Here is a 26204-nt window from a genome sequence, read left to right on the forward strand (position 1 = left end):
ACCATGGAGGGGATAGAAAGGTTTCTTCATGCAAGTTACATAGCAAATGAGTCTCAAAAAGTAGACTATTAGGAGGCCAGATAAATGGAGTTTCAATGTAAACAAAAATACATTGCAAAACCAAAAAGAATGCTTTTGGGGTTACCTAGAGTTATGAATTAATCCACAACTTCCTCTTATCTCCCTTCATACAGATACCTGGGAACTATATAATCTGAAAAAAAATCACCAAATGTGTAATGATAATAATAACAATTCACATTTGTATTTTACAATTCACACATCACATTTCTCACAACAATGCTATGAGGTAGGTATTTTTATGTCCATTTTACAGATGAAGTTGTTGTTGTGTTTGTCCTTTGTTCTCAAAGAGGACCATGACATCAGGGAGATGATGACATGACTTGCAATTGACTTTGATTTAAGTGAGGCATGGCTGTGCAGGGTCACCAGCATCACTCTCTCCTCCAGAGCCATCTGGGTTCAGTGGCAAGATATAGATCAGGACAACTGGAGATGGTCCTGGATGCAATGGGAAACCTTGCCCTTTTTCGGCTAAGATCTTCCCAAGTTCTCACTTTGAGTGAGGAAACACTCATTCAGTGAATAGGACTCTTTTCAGTCTTTTCAATAGGCCTGTTTTACAGATGAGGACACCGAAGCTCAAAGAGTAAAGAGATTTGCTAGCAAAGGTAGAAGCTGAAACTCAAACCCAAGTCTTCTCATTCCAAATCAAGTTTTCTTTCCCCTATATCACAATACCTCTGTAAACTGCTGCTCTTTGTTGATACTAGTGAAATTAAAGTAAGGATAGAAAAATGCTGAAGTCTTAACAAAGAATTTGTGTGTGTGTGTGTGTGTGTGTGTGTGTGTTTTAAGAAACAATGAAGGAGGACTTGGGAAATGATCTAGTGGGAGAATCTTAGTCTTGGCTTTGGACTTATCCTATTGACTGTGATGTCAATTTTCTTTGGTAGCTGTATAGTCTAGCTCCATAAAACAGGATGGAATTAAAGTGAAAACAGTGAAAACACTGAAGGTCTGACATAATGTCAAAACATTTAATTGCTCTGTATCTCAGTTTCCCACATGTGGAAAAAGAGAAGAATTTCTTTCCTATTATGACTGTTAATAAAAGTAAACTGCAGGATGCCAACATCAATTGATTATTACCACCACCAACACCACCCCTCCATCTTCCTGCAAAACACATTAGTTTCATTTTCATTGTTACAAAGAAAAACACAGAATTCAGCACTTCTCCCAGAACAGGCATGATTAGAATACAGGATCCCTGAGTCCATATGCCTGGTCCACAATGAGAAAACACTGCTTCATTGTTGAATGAATGAATGCAGCAATGCAAATTAGCACAGGCTCAAGATCTGAAAGAAATTAGGCTCAATATAGAAGGTATCACATTATAGTCCAGTAAAAATGTTAATGAGAATGGAAAGTGACACCTGGGCTTTTTTCCAATTCTGATGCTCAATTCCTTTAGTCACAACAGAGAATAGAGGGTTGCCCTAGCTACTTGCATAAATTAAGCTTTAATTAAGTATTCTAATAATGTATGCAAGTCTCTGTCAGGAAAATGGCTGCTAGATGCATCACATCAGTCCTGCATTATTGCACATCAGACGTTATTTTAAATCAATATTTCACAGGATAACTTAAATAGTGAGATGTTTTAAGTTGGTTTTTTGGTTTTTGCTATTTAATTAGGGTTAATTTGGAAAATAATATATAATTTAGTTTTAGAAAAGGGCAGGAGCGTATTAGTGTTACAAAGCAAAGCAAGGCATAAAATGTTCAGTGCTGAGCTCAATAAGCTGCAAATATAATTGTAAACTTTCCTAATCTTATGTTGGATAGCACATTTCCCACACAGACTCTCATTGCTATGCATCCCATGGATTTGACAACCTAGAAGTGGGTATTGCTGAGTCACTCTCCAAGTCTCAGCCCCACTCTTTGTTTCTTAGGCCTGCAAAGGATCCTTGTTGAACTCTGTTCTCTCTCTGTTGTAGTGCCACTCCTTGGCCCAAGATTTTACCTATATTCTCTGAATCTGATTTGCCTCAAGGCTAATCATAGTCAAGGCCAATCCAGGGCCCACAAAGAAATTCTTTCAATGAATCAATCAATCATTCCTGAACACGTTACATACACACAAAGTTGGGTACTGTGGGGACTATGAAAATGGATAAAATGCAGTCCCAGATCTAAATCGATGATCCTAAGGAAGATTCAAATTTAATGGTGGTGATGAAAATAGAAAGGAAGGAATAGAAGGAAGAAATAATAAAATACTTGGAATGATGTGGTCAGTGTGGGGAGCTCCTAATGTAGAAATTTTCTTCCCTTAGTGGATAAATCCTAGGGATTTGTCTGAGATGCATAGAGGTTAAATAATAACCATGGTTACTCAACTAGTACCTATAAGAGGAAAGATTAGAACTCAAATCTTTCTGACTCTAAACCCAGGACTCCATCCACTATATCAGTGGTTCTCAAAGTGTGGACTGAGGGAGGATGCCTGAGAATCCCTTTCAGGAGATCCTTGAAGTCAAAACAATTTTCTTAATAAAACTAAGACATTATTTGCCTACTTCTTCCTTTTTCCTTTTCCAACTATAATATCTGCATAAGGCCAGATTTTTCCTTTTCCAACTATAATATCTGCATAAGGCCAGATTTTCTTCATATACTTCCACCAAAACAACATATCACAATTAATGCAGAAACAGATATTGGGAATCTAGCTATCTATCATTAAGCCAAATATTTAAAAGACTTGAAAAAAATATGTAAAACAATGCCACTCTTCTTTCTAATTTTTTTTTTGTTTTGGAAAATAGTTATTTTTCATTTAAGATGTTATATGTTAACAAGAATTTATTAGAGTTATTTTAAATGAATTAAAAATTATTTTAAAAATTTGTCAACTTCAAATTCTAATACAGTAATTATTACTATAACCCACATAAACAAAAGCTCTTTGGTGTGCTCAGTAATTTTTAAGAGTGTAAAGGGGTCCTGGGACCAAATAGTCTGAGAACTACACTACATAGTGCTACCTCTACTGAGAGATTATGTAGGAAGAGTAGACAAGACCTCTGTGTTGATTGAATAGGAAAGAGGGAGTATTCCATTTATATGCTGTTTTATCTCATATTTTATCTAAGGGTTCAAGGAAGATACTGTGCCCTTAAGTGATAAAAGATTCTCTGCACAATTTACCTTTTATAGGGGGCAGCTAGGTGGCACAGCGGATAAAGCACCAGCCCTGAAGTCAGGGGGACTTGAGTTCAAATCCAGCCTCAGACACTTGACACTTACTAGCTGTGTGACCCTGGGCAAGTCACTTAACCCAGATTGCCTTGTAAAAACAAAATACAACTTACCTTTTCTCTTAATTCCATTAAGGTCTATTATTTTTGAGGGTATGTCTTCAATCAACACACTCAAAAGTCATTAGCTGTGGGGGCCTTCGGTTAACTAAAATGGTTAAAATATTGTTAATATTTTACATCTCTTAAATATTAAGAGCCACTATATAATTTGATGGAGTGAAGTATGACTAAAGTGAATGATTGTACCATCGATCAATCTGTCACTGGCGTTTCATGAGGATTTGTAAAATACTAGGCAAATATCCCACACGCTGGCTTAAAAAGTTTATTGATAAAGACCTGAACCTAGCAATGTATATGGAAATATGCTGACCTGGAGTCAGGAAGATCCTAGTTCAAATTAAATCTTAGACATTTACTAGCTGTGTGATCCATGCTAAGTCACTTAACCTCTGTCTGCTTCAGTTTCCTCATCTGTAAAATGGGAATAATAATTGCATCTACCTCCCAGGTTTATTGTGAGGATAAAAATGAGTTAGGAAATATTTGTAAAACATTTCGCAAGTCTTAAACCACTAAAGAAATGCTAGCTATTATTATTATTGTTATTATTTGTCCTGTTTTTACAAACACATTAATATTAGATTGCATTCTAATATGTCTCCCATAGGTACATTATATATAAAGGTTCAAGCAAAATAATTTATTTGACTATATAAAGAATTTATTTAGCCATAGGAAACTCTTTGAGACCCTGAACTGTAGAGCAGGTGCCAATCTACAGTGGTAGAAGGAGTTTCGCCACTGGGAGTTCTCCATATTAGTGAAATCACAGGGCTGATCACTTTGCGCACCCCATCTACCCCCCCAAAATGGCAGTAAATGCATCTCAATGCAGGTTGTCCCAAACTTAAGGAAGGGTTTTACTTTTACTGAGTAGGTTCTCAGGTCAGCCAACCAAAAAAAAATTGACTCAAAGTATATCTAATAGTAGTAGAGAATCTGACTGTCATCTATAACAATTTTTCTATAGGAAAATGTATTTATAGTTCCAGCTTCAGATGCCAGAAATACATCTTCCCTGGCAACAAATCTGGCAGCCTTCCTTTTCCTCTTCCTTTTCCTCTTCCTCCTACATACACATACACACACACACACACACACACACACACACACACACACTCACACACACACACATCTTCCAGGTACTCCCTCAGTTCTAAGCCTCTGTGAGGGTTCCTGGCAAACCCCCTGTTGCAGACATGCTGACCCTGACACTGAGGGATGATGTTATTGTTTATCCTTCATTTTCAGAGAATCAATGACATAATGGGGCGATATCTTGACTTGGGCATGAATCGTATTTAAGTGAGACAGAGCTGCACAAAGTCATCAGCCTCATGCTCTTCCAGAATCATCAAAGTCCAGTGGCAAAATAAAGTCAATATGACTGGCAATGGCCCAGGATGCAGTGGATGACTTTGGCATCTTTGATGTCTGACCAAGCTTTAAGCATACCACAGTGTCTGCTTCAGCTGCTTTTATGGCCATTGGAACAAACTGATCTCATCCACTCATTCCACCAAGGGAAGTCTTTACATGGTTGGGGTAGACAACACCCTAACTCACCAATAGGTTGGAGGCCTGGATTAGTCCCTTTAATGAGAGAGTTGACTGGGATGTGGCTGTTGTGCATGCTACAGCTTCCTGGAGCCACAGGTGAGAGTTAGAAGATAGGTAGACACCAAGTTGGATGAGCAGCCCTGAAAATGGCATGACACGCCCTCACACCAAAGGTGCTAGTCCTCCCTGAACACCTGGACATCACTAAGGCCTGAGGACTCAGTATTCTGCCTCTACCCTTGGGAATCCCTCATCCACCTTGAGGACACTGTCTCTTCCAAACAAATATAGAGGATTCTTAAATAGAAGAAATCAAACCACTGCCTATGAGAATACAGATGTCCCTGAAAAAGTAGCTTTTAAAAACTAGGACAATCTATCCTAGGAGGAGCTGCCAAGGTAACTATAGATTCCTTAGTCCTAAACTGTCTACTTGTTTTCACCTCAGTGTTTAGATTCAATACTCATGCACCCCTAGACCAGATAAGCTAAATATCTGACCCTGGTCAAGATCATCAAATCCACCAGGCAATTACACCCTATTACACCTAAAACCTTTCCAGTAATTTGGTCCAGATTGGACCACAGGTCTGTCATCTGAACAGCAACAACAGGGCACAGATTACAGATTAAGGAACATACATGAATATATCCTGACACTCTTCATTTGATTACTCCTACCAACTACAAAGAGGAAATTCCTTAACAGATATGATAAACTTTTGTACCTAAAGTCCCAATGTTGTACATCTCTGTCACAAAAATGCTACGCCATGTCAATACATTGCCTTCAGTAATGTGGAACTTTTGATGACCTTGTGTCTAGGAAGACACGCACATGGACCAGTATGCAGAGATGAATAGCCATGAAGAATCACCATGGTGAACTCAAAGGCTATCATCTTGTCTGACCCGTATCTTCCTAAGAATTCCTGATAAAACATCTCCAAGTGACCTTACAGCCTTTGGCCAAAGATCTCCAGTGATAAGGAATTCACTCCCATCTGAAGCAGTCCATTCCATTCTTGAATAGCGCTAATTATTAGTAGGTCTTTCCTTAAGTCTTATTGCTGTGTTTCAGTGGGGTTCAACTCTTCGTGACCTTACTTGACACTTTATCCACTAAACCACCTAGCTGCCCTAAGAGGGCAATTTTACAACTCATTCTGCTTTTTCTTAGTCCAAAGGGAATGCTTGTAATCCCCTTTCTACACGACAATCTTTTAAATACTTGAAGACTATCATGAAGCTATCATGACCTACCCCCTCCCCATCCAAGCCTTTTCTTCTACAGGCTAACCAGCCCCATTTTCTTTAAACTATATTCTTATGACACAGTCTCCAGTATTCTTACCATCCTGATAACCTTTTTCTGAATATTCCAAAATTTGTCAATATCTTTCCTAAAATATGGCATTTAACAATGAATGAAATATTCCAGATCAGGGAACTGATGCCTAGAAAGAGAAATGACTTGGAGTAATAATGGTGCTGAAAGAAATAATTATTTCTCTCTTGTATTTAATAACTAATCATTTTATTGGAAGCAAGGATTTTCCCCTTTTCTACTTCCTCATCTAGAAATCAATCAGTGTGGGAAAACTTTCTCCGATTTACCCAGACCAAGATCTAATCAGACAGTAAAAGAAAATCTAAGTTTAGACTAACGTATGCATTCCTGCTCATTGTGTTTGCTCAGACAGGTCTGGGAAAAATGTGAATTCTTCCTTTTGTCAGACAGGTGATATGGAAATTGCTAAGTTTCTTTGACCAAGATTTGTATTATCCAAGTCACATACCCCAAGACCCTTATTGCAATATAGCCCCCCTCTTGTAATATTCATTCTCTCATTAATTGTTAACCAATCAGAGTTGATTACCACTCAGAAGAACACCTCCTCTTCCAAGAGCACATAAACTGTAAGGCCACCACCAATAGAATTCTTTGATCTAAGAGAGAGACAGCCAAATTACCATCCTTCTATTAATAAACATGCTGGCATAGTTAATAAAATAATTAAATTACCCAGAAATTATGTCTTTTGAACTTTTTAAACATCACAGTGCAGTAGGTAGAGTGCCAGGCCTGAAGTCAGGAAGACTCATCTTCCTGAGTTCAAATCTGGCCTCAGACCCTTAGTAACTGTGTGACCTTGGACAAGTCACTTAACCCTGTCTGCCTTAGTTTCCTCATCGTCAAATGAGCTGGAGAAGGAAATGGCAAACCACTCCAGTATCTTTGCCAAGAAAACCTCAAACAGGGTCATAAAGAGTTTGACACAACTGAAAAACAACAGCAACAAAACCACCAGGAACCCAACTAAACCTGTGTCCCAACAACTTGGTCAGAGAATTTCTGAGGGGTGGGAATAGAACAGTCAGGATGTTGGGCAAATGCCCTGTTGCTGCCAAATCAATGACAGCCCAGGAACTCATGTCCATTTGGCCTCCTTCTATTCTAACAACAGAGCATTGCCTGCCTCCCCAGACTCAGAAGACTCCTGGGATGAAAGAGATGAAATGACTCCCCACAAAATTCATAAACCCTGAATACACTGGTCCTATCTGATTGATACAAATTATGCCAGAGCAGGCCTGCCTAAAAGAAGCTGCTTTGTTAAGGAGGTGGCACTTGGCAGGAAGCCTCTGTTGGCACAATAAGAATGGTGGAGAGCAATCCCAGCTGCTATTCTGGCCTCAGCCCAACTATTGCCTCACTTGGCATTTCAACTTTTTTGCTCCTGACCCCAGCTCTTCAACCAGACACCTGCCTTTCCAGCTAAGTTTTCTTTATCTATAGCCTCCATTACCAAGGACTGCCTATGCAATTCTGCCCTATATTCTGGTTCTCTGGTTCCATCCTATTCCTTGCCCTCAGTCGAAATATCACAGTCATAGATTGTCAGAGCTAAAAGGGACTTTCAAAAATTAATTTATTTATTTATTAATTTAAAAAAATTTTTAAATTTTAAAAAGGGACTTCATTTTACATTTCACAAATGAGGAAGCTGAGGACCAGAGAGGTGAAGAGATTTGCCCAAGTTCATACCAATTTTTAGCCATAGAAACAAGAATAAGAATTATGATATAATAGCTCCCTCATTCCATTGTACCACACTGCTTATGATTCTCACCTTGAATACAGCCCAACTGACAAAGCCCTAGCCCAGTCTTCTCTAGAAATCAGACAGCTTCACACATTCTGCCTTTATTTTAGAATCTAGAATGTCCTGGATTATTCAGAGACAGAGTGTTGATGCCCTATTTCAGAAGCCTGAATATCCAACTGTCCATGATTCTTGTCAGTCCTTCTGTAGGTTCAAGACACTGATCCCTCTATTTCACATTCCACAGCCACCCAGTGTTACTTCCTGACAGATTTCTCTCTTTTCCAGGTTAACTATGGAAAAGAATAGTCTCAGCATCTCTCCATCCTCTTATCTCATAAGCAATCATGCAGGTCTTTTAGGGTTGTCTAAACATTTTCCTGCTAACCAACAAAAGGGAACAGAGAGTTTACAAGATTCCTTTCTATAGCCCCTCCCCACACACACACAGACATACTCTCTCTCTTCTTTATTTTTGGGCCTAGGCAGGAGGAACAAAAGGGCATATAGATGATAATGTAAGGTAAGTATTTAGTTATTTTAGAGACTGACTATAAGAATCATCTATATTTAGAAGAAAATCCAAACTTGATGGATACTCTGGGAACTTGGGAGTCTCTATAGTAAAGTCAGAGGACAACAGAGATAGTGCCAATCAGAACATTAAAAAGTCTAAGGTAACAATAAGGTTTGAGAAGGTGCTGGGAAGGCTTTTGTTCTCTACCCTTATCTTTTCTCCCTTATCCTAATCAGTCCTAATACTGCAGGCCCCACCCCCAAGAACATCAATGAGGTTATCCATCCAGACCTCCCTCATTTGTTCTCCAGAAGTCAACACTTTTCTGTTCTCAGTTTCTCTTTTTTCCTTCTCTGAACATACAGTAACTCTCCTTGCCAAGGCTAACCTCTCTCCTCTTGAAAGCTTTATCTCACTCCTTCCCATTCCCTGCAGGAATACACTGCCCTGGTTCATCTTTTCTCAATGCTCTCCAGCTTGTCAAAACCCATCTTAAAATGTGGCAACAAGAATGAAATATAATAGCGTAGACATGATAATACCAGAACAGAGAATAGTAGGACTATCATTCTCCTCATTCTGGATACAAGGCCTCTCTTAATGTAGCCTAGGATATCATCAGCTTTTGGGGGAGTTACCATGTCAGACGGTGAGATCACTTCGAGAAGGACATCCACTAAAGCCTCAACTTGCAGGCTCTTTTCATATAGATTGTTGTCTAGTCATACCTCCTCTATCTCGTACCTTTGAAATTTATTACTGGAATATAAATGCAGAAATTAATCCTCATTGAGGGCCATTATATTGGATTTGTTCCATTGTTCTAGCCTATTCAGATCTTTCTGGAGCCTGACTCTGCCTTCAGCACATTAGCTATTCTTCCCATCTTTGTGTCATCTGCAAATTTGACAAGTGTGAAATCTACATCTTTATCCAAGTCATCATAGTACAGTCCAAGCAGCAAAAACAGATTCCTGGGCCCTCTACTAGATATGTCCTTCCAAGGTGACACCAACTCACTGATGATTATTCTTTGGGTTCAGGTATTCAACCAGTTCTCAATCCACCTAGCTGTACTATCACCTAGCCCACAGCTCTCCATGTTGGTCCAAGGATCACATGAGAGATTTTTCAATAGCGTTGGTGAAATCTAAGCAAATTATCTACACTACGCCCCTGATGTATGAATCTAACAACCCTCTCAAAAAACAAAATAAGGTTCCCAAAGTATAGATCTGGCCATGGCACCCCCCTACTCAGGAAGTTTCAGTGGCTCCCTGCTACCTCGGTATTAAATACAAACACTTCTGCTTGACTTTTAAAGTCATTCACAGTCTGGGCCAAATCAGCATTTCTAGACTGATTTCTCATTACTCCCCCTCATGTATTCTACTTTCCAACCAAACAGTCCCATTTGATATTTTCTGTAGATGATATTTCACCTCTTGCCACCATACCTCGGCACAAACTGAACCCCATGCTTTGGATACTCACCCCTCTTGGAATGCTTAGCTACCTTCATTGCTCAATTCCAGTATTGACTCCTACATAAACTTTTCCTAATCAACCAAGTTATTCTTGCCCCAACAAAAGAATTTTAAAAAATATTTGCATTGTATCTATTTTGTATTTGTACATCTATCTACATGTTGAAAACGACCAGTAAAATTTAAGCTCCTTGAGGTCAGGGACTATTTTGTTTGTGTCTTAGCACACAACTTGGAATAGTTCTCAGAATTTAGCACAGTGCCTAGGAACATAGAAGGCAGATTCCACAATACCAGTGATAAAGATAAATGCTACCCAGCTCCTGACACAGAGGTGATTGGCTAAATATGCAGAATGAGACACACATTTTTGGTTATGGCCAATGTGGGAATTTGTTCTGTGTAGCTACATATATTTGTTGCATAGGTTTTGTTTTTATTTTATTTGCAGTTGATAGGAGAGGTAGGGAGAGAAATACTTGTTAATTTTTAAAAATAGCTTAAAAAAAGAAAATAAATTCAGTTAGTCTAGTATGCCTCTTAGAGTTACTGTTTCCCACTTAAATGCTTGCAAACAACTCCTTTAATAATTTGTTCTAGAATTTTATTAGGAATTAAAGTCAAGCTGTCTATAATCTATAGATTGCATCCTCTTACCTTTTATGAAAATCAAGGCAACATTTCTCCTTCAGTCCTATAGTATCTTTTCTATTCTCCACTATCTTTCTAAAATCACAGACAGTGACTCAGCAATTATGTCAATTTTTTTCTGTGCTCTCATGTAGAGACTTTCTGTTGAGATACAGTATTTTTATGAGAAGACATCTTGGAGTCGATCAAAACCGGTTTTCCTTGTTGCAGATCCATCTCTCTCTGTCCTCTGATCTCTTCTTTAAAAACTTCACATTCTGTAACAACCTGTCTAGCTTCTTTAAAGAGGCAATTGGCCACATAGGAGATTATCACTGTCACAACAATGGGTAAGCATGAGGCTGGGAAATGATCTCCTCTGCTTACAGCGAAATGGAATGAGACAGGAACATTGATCATTGGACAAACTGATTCCCAATTCTGCATTTATTCTGCTTACTCGGATCAATAGGACAGAAACAATCACTTATCCATCTGTGGGCCTTAAAGGACCTGGTTCAGCTACTAGGAAAAGGGATCACACACATGGATGCATGGATGTTGGTATAGCTGTACTACTGTGCCTCTCCCCAGTGCTGCCAAATGTGGGCTTTTCCTTCTTTTTTTTTCTTTCAAACTCTAGGTAGTCTCTACATCTTGCCTCATGTCTTCAGTTCAAAAAATACTGACCAATCATCAAGGAGTTCTTAAATATCCTACTATGTGCCAGGCACTGTGCTACAACCAAGAGATTCAAAAACAAAAAAAAAGAAACCATTCCCTGAACTTAAGGAGCTTACATTTTTTTGGAGGAACCAAAATGTACACGTTAAATTAGATCAAAATATACTCAAATACTCTGTGCTCTCAAACGGGTCTGTGATCTCAGGTGTGATCTCATCAATTTAAAGGTTCTCTTCAATGAGGCAGGTAACAATCCATCCCTGTCTGCCCATGTAACCCTTGTTTGTGTTCTCTCATGTATCAGCCACTAAGGTCCATCCAGCATGCTAAAGGCTTTCCTTGCTTTGTCCTGACATTGAAAGACTACCCATGGAACTCTCTGGAGGCTACTTGTCATACCTCACCCTTACCATCTGACCAGCTCATCTTCTTTTCCTATAGTACATTTCCCTGATGACATATTTCACTGCTATTCTTTTTCGAAATTCCTTGTTGATACGAATGCTTACGCCCACCATATACCTCTTTGCTTCTCTCTGTCAAATATTCCTTTTCAGTTCTTTGGAGACTATTGTGTTCCAGGCCATGCATTCATATAACACTGAGAGAATATTGGTATTAAAAAGATGGGCCTTGGGGGCAGCTAGGTGGCATAGTGGATAGAGCACCGGCCCTGAAGTCAAGGAGTACCTAAGTTCAAATCTGGCCTCAGACCAAACACTTGACACTTACCAACTGTGTGACCCTGGGCAAATCACTTAACCCCAATTGCCTTAAAAAAATAAATAAATAAAAATAATTTTAAAAAAATAAAAATATGATCCTTTATTTCCAAGAAAATCTTGGGCTCACTAAAGCAAGGCAACCAACATTGATTAAGCACTTACTATGTGCCAGGCACTGTACTAAGTGGCTGGACATTCAAATACAAGCAAAAAGAAAGACAGTCCCTGCCTTCAAAGATCTTACAATCTAAGGGAGGAAGACAATGCACAAAAGAAATTGGAAAGTGTGGGTGGGGGTGGGCAGGGTGAAGGTACCAAGACTGGAGCATGATGTTGAAGTCCAAAAAGTCAGAAGCACATCTGGGAGGGCAATGAAGGCTGCCCAGCCTGTGCACCTACACAAAACAGAGGCCCCAGGAGGAGCTTACTAATGGGAGAAGAGAACCAGCATGGCAGATGATGTTGCAAGGTGAGACTGCAAGTATGGTGTTGAAGTCCAGAAACTCAAACCCCCTTTGCAATTTCCTGAATGCAATCTAGCTCATTTTCATCGTTCTGATTAATTGCGGACCCAACTCATTTGCACTATCTGTCCCATAGATACACATCAATGGATAAACTCTAAAGGCTGCCCATCTAATATATGTCATAATCTTAGCAACCAACATTCATCATCCACTTGGCCTTTCCTATGTGGATGGTCAGGCCAATGTCCTTTGGTGGGAGATCTCTTCTAGAAAGCTTTGCAATGTTCCGGGGCTTGATGCAACCAGAACAATGCCATCTGCAAGCAGAAGTTTCTGGAGGACCTCACCATCTATAAAGAATTCTTCTTCAACTTGGAATCTATCCTGGATATCACATTAGTGAATACCTTTGCTGACCATAAATTTCCCTCTTTGATGATTAGAGATTAAGCAAGGTTTCTATTGCTCTCTTTCAAATACATATGAATAACTTTGATTTATGGGTGGAAGACACCTTATTAAAAAATACAAAGTAAATACAAGGGAATTGGAAGGCAATAACGATTGTGGGGCAGATCAGAAAAGATCTCATGTAGGAGACAGGACTTCATCTGAGCTTTGAAGGAAAGTGTCATTAAATCACTACAGAAATACTGTGACCCCATGTGCACTTCTTACGCGCATATTGAAGCTGGAAATCCCAAAGGGAAGGTAGATCATCAAGTGTAGGCAGCATGGGATGAGGTCAGCTATCAACAAGTACTCTATTGATCACTAGTTAGGAGTATCATTCTGGTATACCAGAATTGCAGAAGGTGGAAAGTGGACTCTAGCTGAGCCAAGTCTCCTACTTCAAGTACAGCCAGAGAAAGAGAAGATATAAGCCTTGAGTCTTAGTGACAATCTTAGTGGATTGATCTCAGCATTTTAGGGGGACCATGATGTTAAAATGTCTTCTCTCAATGAAGGGCCTAATGTCTTGAGAGTACTTCCATGAGCTAACCCCAGGGAAAATCTCAACCCAGAGGCAGGCCAGAGGTATGTTGGTAGCAGTAATCAAGTTTCCAGGCATCAAACAAATAAATTTAATATCCACAGAGTTCATGCCTCAAATTTGAATCCTGGGACAATAAGAAACACAAAGTCTTCTTCTGCCCTCTTTAAAAACCTCATAAAGAATTATAATCTTTTGGGAAAGTATCTATTTGTACAAAAAATATTCATAGCAGCTCTCTTTCTGTTGGCTAACAATTGGAAATTGAGGGGATGCCCATCAATTGGGGAATGACTAAACAAACTGTGGTATATGATTGTAATGGAATATTATTATGATATAAGAAATGACAAGCAGGATGATTTCAGAAAAACCTGGAAAGATTTACATGAACTGATGCAAAGTGAAGTGAACAGAACCAGGAGATCGTTATACATAGTAACAGCAATATTATTAGATAAAAAATTGTGAATGATTTAGCTATTCTCAGCAATACAATGATCCAAGACAATCTCAAAAGATTAATGATGAAGCATACCATCCACCTTCAGAGAAAAAACTGTTATATTGTTTGAATACAGACTAAAGCATGCTATTTTTCACTTTCATTCTTTTTTTCTTTTATTCGAGTCCTCTTATACAAAATTACTAATTTGGAAATGTTTTCCATGACTGCACATGTATAACCTACATCTGATTGCTTGCCATCTCAGGAAAGGGGGAGGGGAGAGAGGGATAGAATTTAGAAAACTTTAAAAAAAAACTTTAAAAAACTTCAAAACTTTAAAAAAAAGTTTAAAAATTATTTTATGTAATTGGTGTGGAAATAAAATATATATTTAAAAAGATAAAAAATAAAGTTAAAAAATAATTATGATCTTTTACAACCCTGGTAAATTAATTTATCCTTTACATTAACCCAGAGCGATTCCATTCTCACTTCTATATTTCCTTGGCTCTAACAGAAAATCCAGGACAAAAGAGCAGATATGTGCAGCTCAGAAGAAGACTGCCACAGAAAACGCTACATAAATGAGACTTGATCTTTAGTTGCTGTTTTTTTCTAACTATAACACTGGATGTGGGACAGAAATAATAGCAATCTAAGTCAGCTAGCTCTATCTGTGTCCATTTCTATTATATCACTTTGTCTCCTAATAAAAAAGCCTCCAAGTATAAACAATGAATTTGAGAGGTCAATTGCAACTTAGAAACAAGAGTAAAGAGGTTGTATTCATTTTATTTATTTGCAAATTTGGTTTATTATCATTCTAAATTATACTATTTTAACCCTGAAAAATAAATGCAAATGGTAAATGCTACCAAAATTCCCAAAATCCACAGAATTCAATGTAATTTAATTAACATTAATTAAGTACCCACAGTGTGCAATTTACTATGTTGATCACAGGGCACAGCCTACACCCTGCTAATTAACCAAGAAATACAGTCTCTGGTGATGCCACAAAAATAGCTACCTAGAGACTAGGAAATCTCCAACTCTGCCCAAGTGTCCTAAGAATAACACATAGAAATAGGGTTAAAGGCAATAACTTTGCTCTTTTTTTTTTTTTTTAGGCAATTGGGGTTAAGTGACTTGCCCAGGGTCACACAGCTAGTAAATGTCAAGTGTTTGGTCTGGGGCCAGATTTGAACTCAGGTCCTCCTGACTTCAGGGCCAGTACTCTATCCACTATGCCACCTACCTGCCCCTAAAGGCAATAACTTTGGACCAAGACAAATGAACTTCTGTGTCACAAAGGTGACTCAGAACTCAGCCAACAGGCAAATTTGGAGAGGAGTCTTCATACTCAGAGAAATACTTTTAAAATCTCAAAATTGTCCAAGCAATGGCCCAAATTTGATTCCTTTATGAATTTCCCGAAGTGGTTTATTTTGGACATGATTTCCTCCAGCTAAAGCAAAAGAAATCAATTAGAAAATTTATGAATTTGCCCTGTCCATTCCACAGCACTAAACTCCATGCGGTGAAAGCAACACAAGTTGAAGGAGTAATGCTTTATGCCCCAGATAAGTTCACAGTTTACTTCCATCTACCATCTCCACACTTTTGCACAAGCTGTGCCTCCCTTCCCCCACCCCCAGCCTGGAATGCACTCCCTCTTCAACTAGCTTTGTGGTATCCCATGCTTCTTTCAGGGCTCAGCTCAGTATCATCTACCACACAAGCACTGTCCTGATCTCCCCCAGTTGCTAGTGCCCTCTCCCCATGATTTGTATATATTTTGTATTTTCTTATCTGTTTCTTGAGGACAGAAACTATTTCATTTTTGTCTTTGTATCTCTGGCATCTAGTACATAGTAGGCAATTTTAATAAACATTCATTGAAAGCATAGTCCCAAAAAAGAGATATGAGAAGATACCTGTCCCCACTCATTTGCAGTGGTGGGAAATGTATGGGTTTGGAACATCACATATATTTTCAATTTTTTTTTTTTGATGTATTGATTGGTCTTGCTGATGTTTTCTCTTCTTTTTCTTTAAAAAAAAAGTATCTGTTACATAGGATAGCTCTCTGGGAGGAATACAGGGGAAATTTTAGGTGATAGAAAAACAAAGATATCAATTACAATTTATTTTTTAAAAAAATAGGGGCAGCTAGGTGGGACAGTGGATAGAGCTCTGGCCTTGGAGTCAGGAGGACCTGAGTTCAAATACAGCCTCAGACACTTGACAATTACTAACTGTGTGACCCTGGGCAAGTCACTTAACCCTGATTGCCTAAACAAATAAATGAATGAATGAATAAATAAATAAATAAATGCTGAATGAAAGAGGTGTGGTTAAAAAAAAAAAGAATACTGGACCTTGCCTTGAGTTGGTACAGTGGGGAAAGGCACAGATCTGGAACCAGAGGCCCTTGTTTCAAATCCCGCTTCTAATACTTAATACCTATTAACATTAGGCAAGTCCTTTAACATCCCTAGGTCTCAGTCTCCCCATCTGTTAAATGAGTAGGTTGGCCTAGACGGTCTCTGAGGTTCCCTTTGATCTCTAGATTTATGATCCTATGAAATTCTGGCTCCAATACTTTCTAGTGTGTGAACAGATACAAGTCACTTCATATCTCTTTTCCTCAACTAAAAATGGGATAAGAACATTTACACCACTGATTTTCACAAGCTCCTATGAGTCTTTTGTGTTTTGTGAATTTTTTTAAAAAGGTGAAGTAAAGGCTGTCACAAACCTGATTCCTATATTGCACACTGAATGCCTATGCTAGAGTTAGGGACCGTATTATTCACATTTGAGGAAACTCTGACACAAAGTATACCTAAACTTTATTTGGGAGATTTCCCTAGAGAGAAATTACAGGGTAGGGGCATATTGAGCCAAGAGAAAAACTGATTTTGGTGAAGTAAAGGCTCCAGAACTGAATCCAGTCTATGTGAGGCCAGAATCCTTAAGTGGACTCCTGGCCCAGGTTATAGTTCAATAAATCATGTGGATAATAACTGAATTTTTCACTTTTCAAATAGATATTTCAAAATACATCATAGCCACAGTACAACATACCCCTCAGGTTGTTTTTGAAAGGATACAGGTTGAGCCATGTTCTACAGTGCTACCTAATAATTAAATTATTTTCTCAAGAACAAGATTAAAAGGAATCTTGGTTTTACTGAGATTAATGATATTCTGCACTAAGGACTACCTTTTTTCCACATTGCCACTTCCCCCATCTTCTACCCCTACAAATTCTATTTGTTCATATATTTCCCCAAAGGGGTAGAGGTAAAGGAGAAGATTAATACCAAGCAGAAATAGCTAGCATTTATACAGCACTTTAAAGTTTGTGAAAGGCTTTACCAATATTACTTCATTTTATCCTCACAAAAACCCTGGGAGGTAGGTGCTATTATTATCCCCAATTTGTAGACAGGTTAAGTGACTCGCCCAGGATAACACAGCTACCAAATGTTTGAGGCTGGATTTGAATTCAGATCTTCTTACCTCCAAGTCCAGTACTCTATCTCTGTACCACCTAGCTATCTTCCAAAAGTATGATACAAAAGTAATATTTTCATGCCATGATTACTCTACCAATATAAGCAAAGTGATGGGTACAGCACTCACTTTTTCTCTTCTACCCTAGCCTTAAGCAATCAAGACAGAAAAAAATTGCACTATGCTGGAGAGAATCCATCAAGATTCATCCAAGATCTAATAGAGAGACACATTATATTTATGGTACTAAAACTCGATTACATAATAGCAGGCAGATGTTCCTTTGCATTATGGAATTTATGACGTGGCTTTTGATGTGAAATTTCTGAAATGCTAATGGATCTATCTGCAAGAAAATCATTTAAAATATCTATTTTGCTCTTAGAGTAGCAGTGTGGCATAGAATACAGAGAGGTTGGCTCAGAGTCAGGGAGTTTTGGATTAAAGTTCCACTTCTGACACAGACTGGGTATGTGACCCTAATTAAATCACCTATCTCTCAGTGTCTCCATGCAAATCTGCAAAACCATCAATTGCACAACAGTTGTAAATCAGCATCAGCAAAGGGCATTTTCTCACCTGAAATTCCCAAAATCAGTGAAATCACAGATATGATTTTTTAAATCTATTTGGCTTATTTTATTTGCTCTTAAAATTTACCTCTTAATCTTCTGCAAAGTTAGGAAAAATATCTTCTGATCAATGCACAATGTAGACAATTTAAATTTGGGGCTCTATGTACAGTCTTCAATATATTATAGAAGTTCAAAATTCATTCAGTGTTCTCCATAGGTTGTAGGTGCTTCATATTAAATCAGTAACATATAAACCATAGGAAAATTTTCATTGAAGTAGAAAATCAAGGTAATCCTTTGAAGGTAATAGCAGCAGTTTATCCCAGTGGGATCAGCTCTGACTTTGTCAGGAAAAAAGATGGGGCATGTTTCATGATCTCCTTCCAAGGACCCTTTGAAAAACTATTTTTAAAATTACTATTAACAGATATTATTAACTAAATTCAGTCAGCATCACAAAATACCACATCCCAGAGAAATTCATAAACCTATATCTGTGGGTCAACTGCAGAGGTCTGAGGTTGCTATTTAGGAACCTTACCCATTATTCAGCAGATAATTATTGCATTGCTATATGTTCACTCTAAAAAAAAAAAAAAGGATAAGGGAATTTTGTTGCATTGATCGTGATCACTGACCTGAATAATCAAAATGCACAATTACTATTCTTTGTATATTATTGCTATTAATAATGCTGACAGTGTTATCACCCCAGGCGGCACATGCTAACTCCTTATAATTCTATACAAGAACCTTTCAATGTGACCACCACAAAGAAACAACAGTTACATACTCAGCTCAGCTCTAGGCAGTCACTACCTCCTCAACTGGAACACGGAATATAACAAGGTTCTAGTTCTTAACTATTTCACTGTTCTCAACTCCAACATTCACTTCATGACACTGGCCTGAAAAAAGACAGGTCCTCATTTTGAAGAAAAGAATTCCTTCCAGACCCAGGGCAGATTGCCTCTGTGATAAAAATGCAACTCCTTCCTTTGGCTTGATCAAGGAGAGATGTTGTTCAGCTGTTTCAGTTGTGTCTGAGTCCTTGTGACCCCATTTGGGGTTTTCTTGGCAAGGATACTGGAGTGGTTTGTCATTTCCTTCTCTAGCTCATTTTACAGATGAGGAAACTGAGACAAACAGGGTTAAGTGACTTGCCCAAGGTCACACAGCTACTAAGTGTCTGAGGCCAGATTTGAATTTAGGAAGATGAGTCTTCTTAACTCCAAGCTCAGCACTCTATCAGCTGCACTACTTAGCTGCCTGGGTAGGGATGTTAGTTTCCTTAAAAATTTAACTAGGACCACACACTGCATGTTTGAGAAGCTGATGACTTGCAAATACAAGTCACAGAGCATCAGCCCATTCTCTTATTAGTTCAATGATGTTCCCTAAAGATACCTTGCATTATTTATTTTGTTAAACATTTCCCAATTACATTTAAATTTCATTTTGGCTACATTTGTACCAACATAGTGTGGCATTCAGCAGCATTTGACATCTCTGCTCTAAGACTCATGATATTTAAAGACTCTGTAAAAGTTCTTCTAGTCTAGGTTATGTCACAGGCTTGTTTCCAGACTTTTTAATTCTCAATTCCTTCACTAAGTTCAGTAGGCCATTGTATTAGCTGATTCCCAAGTGCCAAAAATACTTTAAAATGGCATGTACCTAATGCAGGATCAATAAAATTTAGTGTTAGAAGAGCCCACAGAGTTCCAATTCCCTTATTTTATGGATGAGGACATTGAAGGCCAGAGAGGGCGACTTGCACAAAGTCATAAAGTCAATCATTCTCTGGGCTGAGAATTGAACCCAGATCCTCCCAGGGATCCAAATCCATGGCTCTTTTCTTTGCATTATGCTATTTACTACAATCTTGAGCCATTTCTGAGCCTAATTTTCCACAGTTACAGACTACACTATGTCTAGGGTCTCTTCAAACTCAAAAATTCCCTAAGACTGTGAAAATTATATGAAATTCAACTCCCACCAAGAATGCATCAATGATGGGATAATCTCAGCTCTTGGAACCTAAAGGTCACATCTCCATTTCTAATGACTGCCCTTCATATTATGATAAAAGAGTGAACAGTAAAATCTGTCTCTACAAAATTTCTATTCATTTACAATGACTAATAAATGATAATTTTCAAAGTTTAATTCTGAAGCATCATGTCCTATACCGTGTGCTAGAGAATGTCTCCATGTTTTGTAAAAGTAAATAGCTAAAGTGTAGCTAAAGGGCTATTGGGTTTAAAACTCCAAGCAAGATAGCACAATTATTTATATTCACTGGCTTGGTTTAATACCCTTTGTTCTTTAAGGGAAGTTCAGTAACTTTTGAATTCTGTCAGATTTGAAGCTTTGGTTAGAAAATGGGACCTTAGCAAAACTAAATAAAACCTTTGTTACACAGAATCAAATGAGTTATAGTCACACCCATGGGCACTGAAAAGCACCATAATAATTATGACACAAATAAGTAAAAATTAAAACAGAAGCTCAGGTATTAAGGATTACTGCTACTTATTATCTCTCCTAAAATAATATAAAAATATATCTCCTCAAACATAGCAAAATACAATAGTTCACAAAACCTGGAGCTTATTTATGGGTCATTGAGGCCCATTATGCTTTGCTTAAACCAGGGCTACCTATGCTCTGGATATTGATCATGGTCTCTTTTCCTGCTTAAAACTAGCTGTTTTATATCTCTACTGTGGGCGCAGAGGAAACAAACTGTAACGAATGTGGATTGTGCATCAAAGGAAAATGCCATGACAATTAATGTTGTTAAATATCAAAAGTTATATATTCATTTCCTTAAATATTTTTTTCACAAATATTTTTCTAAGTGGCTACCATGTGTAAAGATTAAGGAGACACAAAAGTTAATTTTAAAAAAATAGCCCTTGCCTTCAAGGAACTCAACCAGTGAGGTAGCTTTTATTGCAACAAAAATAAAGGTATATCTTACCTAATATCATAACATATTCCTCCAGAACAGAACTTCAGATGAAATAAACTACGAGGTAGTTAGACAGGCTGCCAGGTGGTACAGTGGATATAGTGTCCGGCCTGAAGTCAGGAAAACTCCTCTTCCTGAGTTCAAATCTGGCCTCAGACACTTACTAGCTATGTGACCAGTGGGCAAGTCACTTTGTCTCAATTTCTTCATTTTTAAAATTAGCTAGAGAAGCAAATGGTAAACCACTTTAGTATCTTTGCCAAGAAATACCAAATAGGGTCACAAAGAGTCAGACACAACTGAAGTAACTAAACACAAGTTACCTTTCATCCACTCTGTATGTGTCTTGTATGTACCTAGTTATTTATATGATGTCTCAACCATTGGAATGTGAGTTTCTTGAGCAAAAAGACGTTTTGTCCTTCTTTCCATTGTTTTTCCTAATATTTATCACAGAACTCAGCATATAATAAGCACTTAATAAATACTTGTTGATTGGCTCACTGACCATCTGTTTTACATCATGACTGAACAATGTTGCCTATTCAGTAAAAATTATAAACTAAGTCTCTTGATAGTATAGTGGTATTTGGTTATAATGTATTAATAGTATTATTGCAAAACCACATTAGTGGAAACATTTTCACAAGGTAGCAGAATATGAAAGATATTATGACAACAGTACAAACTGTTGCCACTGTTCAGAGAAGAGTTAGATCGGGAAAACTTGATAGTGAAGGTGACATTTGAACATGGGAAAGATGGGTAGGGTTTTATCCATCATTAATGAACATTTACTAAGTGCTTACTATATGCCAGGCACTGTGCTAAGTGCTGAGGATACAAAAAAGAGGCAAAAGACACTGCCCTCAAGGAGCTCACAATCTACTACAGGAGACAACAAGCAAACAAATATGTACAAACATGCTATATACAGGATAAATAGGAAATAATTAAGATAGGGAAAGGCATTAGAATTAAGAAGAGTAGGGAAAGACTTCCTATAGAAGATGGGATTTTTAGGAAGTAAGCCAGGGATGTCAGTAGGCAGAGCAGAGGTGAGAGAGCATTCTAGGGATGGAGTACAGCCAAAGAAAATGCTCATAATAGAGATGGAACGTTTTATCCATGGAATAGTAAGGGAACCAGTGTTGCTGGATTGAAGAGTATATATGGTGAGGAGAAAGGCATAAGAAGCCTGGAAAGGTGGGAAGGGGTTACGTTATGAAGGGCTTTGAATGTCAAACAGAGTGTTTTATATTTGATCCTCCAGATAATAGGGTTAGAGGTAATAAATTGGAGTTTATTGAGTAGGAGTGTGTGTGACATGGTCAGACTTGTGTTCTGGGAAAACCATTTTAGTGGCTGAATGGAGAATGGATTGGAGTGAGGAGAAATTTGAGGCAGGCAGATCCACCAGAAGGCTATTGCAATAGTCCAAGTGTAAGGTGATAAGGGTTTGCATGATAATGGTAGCAATAGTTATAATCTAAGACTTTAAAAATAAAAGATTCTTATTTAACTTCACCCACTGATGCACTCCACCTACTTCTCTGCCTAAATAAGTTCTACTCCCTTCAAGACCCACATCCTCCATGAAGCTTTTCTTGATCACTTAAGCCTACAAATGTTCTTTCCTTCTTCCCTACTCCTATAACAATTAATGGAAATACCATTCATTTGATATTTATCTGTCTTTCTTTTCCATATTAGCTATTTATCAATCAAACTTTCTACAGATATTGACATAGATATTTGTTGTTCAGTCGTTCAGTAATGACCGACTTTTCCTGACTCCATTTTCTTGGCAAAGTTCTGGAGTGGATTGCCATTTCCTTCTCCAATGGGTTAAGGCAAAGAGAGGTTAAGTGACTTGTCCAGGGTCACACAGCTAGTGAGTACCTGAAGTTGGATTTTAACTTAGGTCTTTCTGACTCCTGGTCCAGCACTCTATCCACTGGCCCACCTAATTGCCTCAGACATAGATACACATATCTATAACTATTCACTTAGATATAGATTATCTCTAGAAAGACAAATAGATGACAGAAAGAAAAAGAAAGAGAAGAGAGGAAGGAAGGAAGGAAGGAAGGAAGGAAGGAAGGAAGGAAGGAAGGAAGAAAATTATCGCCCAACTAGTATCTCCCCAGTTTTAACAATGTGTCCCGAACTTAGTCATTATTCAATAAATACTTGCTGATTCATTGGTATGTCTAATTTAGTTTAACTGTATTCATAAAGGTAAGGAAATGGACTGTACTATGCCCAAGGTCCTATGCATCATATACAAGGTATTATGAGCTATGCTTTGATGATTCAAAGAGATACCTTCAAAATCTAAAGAAAGGACACATACACAAGTGACTGTGACACAGGGACAGTAAAACTGGTACAAAGGAGAGGTCCAGACAAAGACTATGATAAACTTTAGGAAGGAAAGAAAAATTTCACCTACAAGATGGGAAGACTTCTTGCAGAATGTGGCATCAGAGTTAGAAAGGCAAAATTTTATTATTTTCTCTAATTCTTTATATTTTTCTTTTCATTCTGCCCTGGTGTTACTTCCTTTTTCCTTCAGCTAACATAATTAATTTTCATCTCTGCACTACTCTCAAATATTAGAATGGCATCCCAATCTCTCATCATTTTTAGCCACTTACTATTCCTCTGTGGAACTGCCTCAAAAGATAGCATCTTGGAAACTTTTCCATAATAGTTTCCTTTTTAAGAGCTCTCTCCTCCCTTCCAAAAAAAGAAAGAAAATCAGAATATGGAGGAGTAAGAAAGGGATTTTTAAAAATTCAGTCCCTCTGAATTTTTAAGTTTTCTCTGATTGTACTTTCTGATTAATTAGTTTTTTAAAAAGCCATACAACTTAATAAGGTAGTAACCCTGCCCACATTCAACAACTGTAATGGTACCTCATTATGTAAATCACATAATTCCCTAGTACTCTAAGAAGTTTGTGAACTAGGCCTACTTATTGTTGGAAAATATACTACTTTGATAAATTTACTGATACAGAGCTCTGCTCAAATATGATAAGAGAATCAAAGTTTTCTATGATATTGAATTCTTATACCATATTTTCATATTTTACTTTATGATATTTGTCTGATTCCTGTTTAAAAGTACCCTACACCTCTAGTGTAGTTATTTTAGTCAATAATAGATTCCAATGATTTAAAATAATTTCAAATACTACCTGAGTGTCTTCCACAAAGTAAGCACCCAATTCCATTTAATTAATATTTACTAACCACCAGATACTTTCAAAGTACTATACTAGGCTAAGAACCAGTAGCTGCCCCCAAGGAGCTTACATTCCACAAATGATTGCTCACTAGCTGAATAAATGAATGAATGAATATCAACATAGAAATGACACTTCAGTTGACAGTTCCAAACATTATCAATCATTACCCAAAAATTCTATAAAGTGTAACTTTTTTTTTTATTCAGTGAGTTCAGGTGACTTTATTCCATTAACTTAATCAGAAACTATGTCACATCTATTGAGTTTTGCAACAAAGCTAAGAACACCTATATAAGTCTATAAAGTCTTTACAGTGATGATGAAAAGGCATTTTACTGCCATTTATTTGGACATGATCCTGTGTGTATCAGAAAAACCTTCTCCTGAAATGAAATACACTAATTTTCCCCCAACATCCATAATTCTCCAAAGAGGATAAAGCTATACTATTTTGGAAAAGTAAAAAAAAAAAAAAATAACAAAAAAACAAAAAAAAAACTTTCAGAACACTAATACTCCCTTAAGTAATTCAAAGTTTGCACCTGTGAAGGTTCTTAGGAACGCCCTCACTCATCTCTGAGACACATATATGTGTGTATAGAGAGTTATAGAGATATAAAATCGCTAACAAATCTGCAATAGGAGATCAAAGCCTGGAGTTTAGGTGGGGGGGGGGGGGGCAGGGCGGGAGAGGGTCAGAGCTGTAGAGCCCTAGAGTAGGCTCTCTCTTCCTGACGTCTCACCTCCTGCACCTCTTCGTTAAGCTTGCCCTAGCAGGCCTCATCTTAAGCGCTCAAATCCTGCTTGCTTGCTTGGATTTTAGGGGAAGCCAATCCCCCTTCCTTACCCAACGAAGCCAGCTACAGCACCATCAAAGCCAAGGGCAAAGTCGACCGAGGGCGGCGCCCAGCAGAGGAACCGGCGGGATAGTAGTCGCCCTGGCATCTCTGAGCCCCGATCCAGAGAAAAACAATAAAATTCCGGTGTGGCTTCCTTTCCCACCCCCCAACTCCCCGCATCCACTTCAGCCTCTCCCCGCGTGGAGGTGGAAGGGGGAACTGCTCCCTGGGTGCATCCCTTCCCGCTCGTGCGTGATCAGAGGAAAGAAACTCGAAGCAATCTCACACCGTGTGCCTCCTCTCAAACACCAGCCTGGAGGGAAGGAGCCCCCACGTCCTCTGACCCCAACCGTGGGTGTCAAGGAGGGAATCTCCGGCCTGAGATCAGAGCGAGACGGAAGGCAAACTTTTCAGCTCCGTAGGTTCCCTAGTCTATCCCCCAGTGACAAGGGCGGCAGCAACAGTGCTATCATCGCCCAGAAGGAAAAGCAGCCCAGAAACAGGCAGGAAAGCCGCGGCGCCTGGACACAGAGGGCGAGGATTCTCTCTCTCCCTCTCTCTGTCTCTCTCTCTCTGTCTCTGTGTGTGTGTCTCTCTCTCACACACACACACACACACACACACGCACACCCCTATACACACACATGCGCGGGCGCGTGCACACACACACACACACACACACACATATATATGCACACACATCCTTACATCCGCACTAATGGTCTAGCCTGCCAGCGGGGGGCAGGGGGGTATTCTCCAAGCCCGCGGGACACATGGAAAGCACCGGCTCGCAGCTTCTTTACCTGGTATTGGTCGAAGCCGGCCAGCTGCTCCTCCGTGACATACCGCAGCTGCAACATGTTGAAGCCCAGCCTTCAGCGCCTCGAGCTCGAGCTGTCCCCAGGAGCAGCCGCGCGCCGCCAGCCGCCTGCGAGCGAGCAGGAGCACAGAGAACGCAGGGAGTGAATGAGGAGAGAGAACAGGGGGGAGGAGG

The 26204-nt window shown here is 38.7% G+C and overlaps 1 protein-coding gene across 1 annotated transcript in view; it reads right to left on the reverse strand.

The window, feature by feature from the left end:
* Positions 1-26126, reverse strand: part of LOC114054114 (ethanolaminephosphotransferase 1-like) — a 151694-nt gene extending 125568 nt beyond the window's left edge. The window contains exon 1 of the mRNA XM_027877241.1: positions 26014-26126. Within this exon, the coding sequence (XP_027733042.1) occupies positions 26014-26070 (57 nt within the window). The 5' untranslated portion in view covers positions 26071-26126. The remainder of the gene's footprint in view (positions 1-26013) is intronic.
* Positions 26127-26204: the final 78 nt, after the last annotated feature.

The sequence above is a fragment of the Vombatus ursinus genome, unplaced genomic scaffold (assembly GCF_900497805.2).
Source record: "Vombatus ursinus unplaced genomic scaffold, bare-nosed wombat genome assembly UNPS02014812.1, whole genome shotgun sequence".
Lineage (NCBI taxonomy): Eukaryota > Metazoa > Chordata > Mammalia > Diprotodontia > Vombatidae > Vombatus > Vombatus ursinus.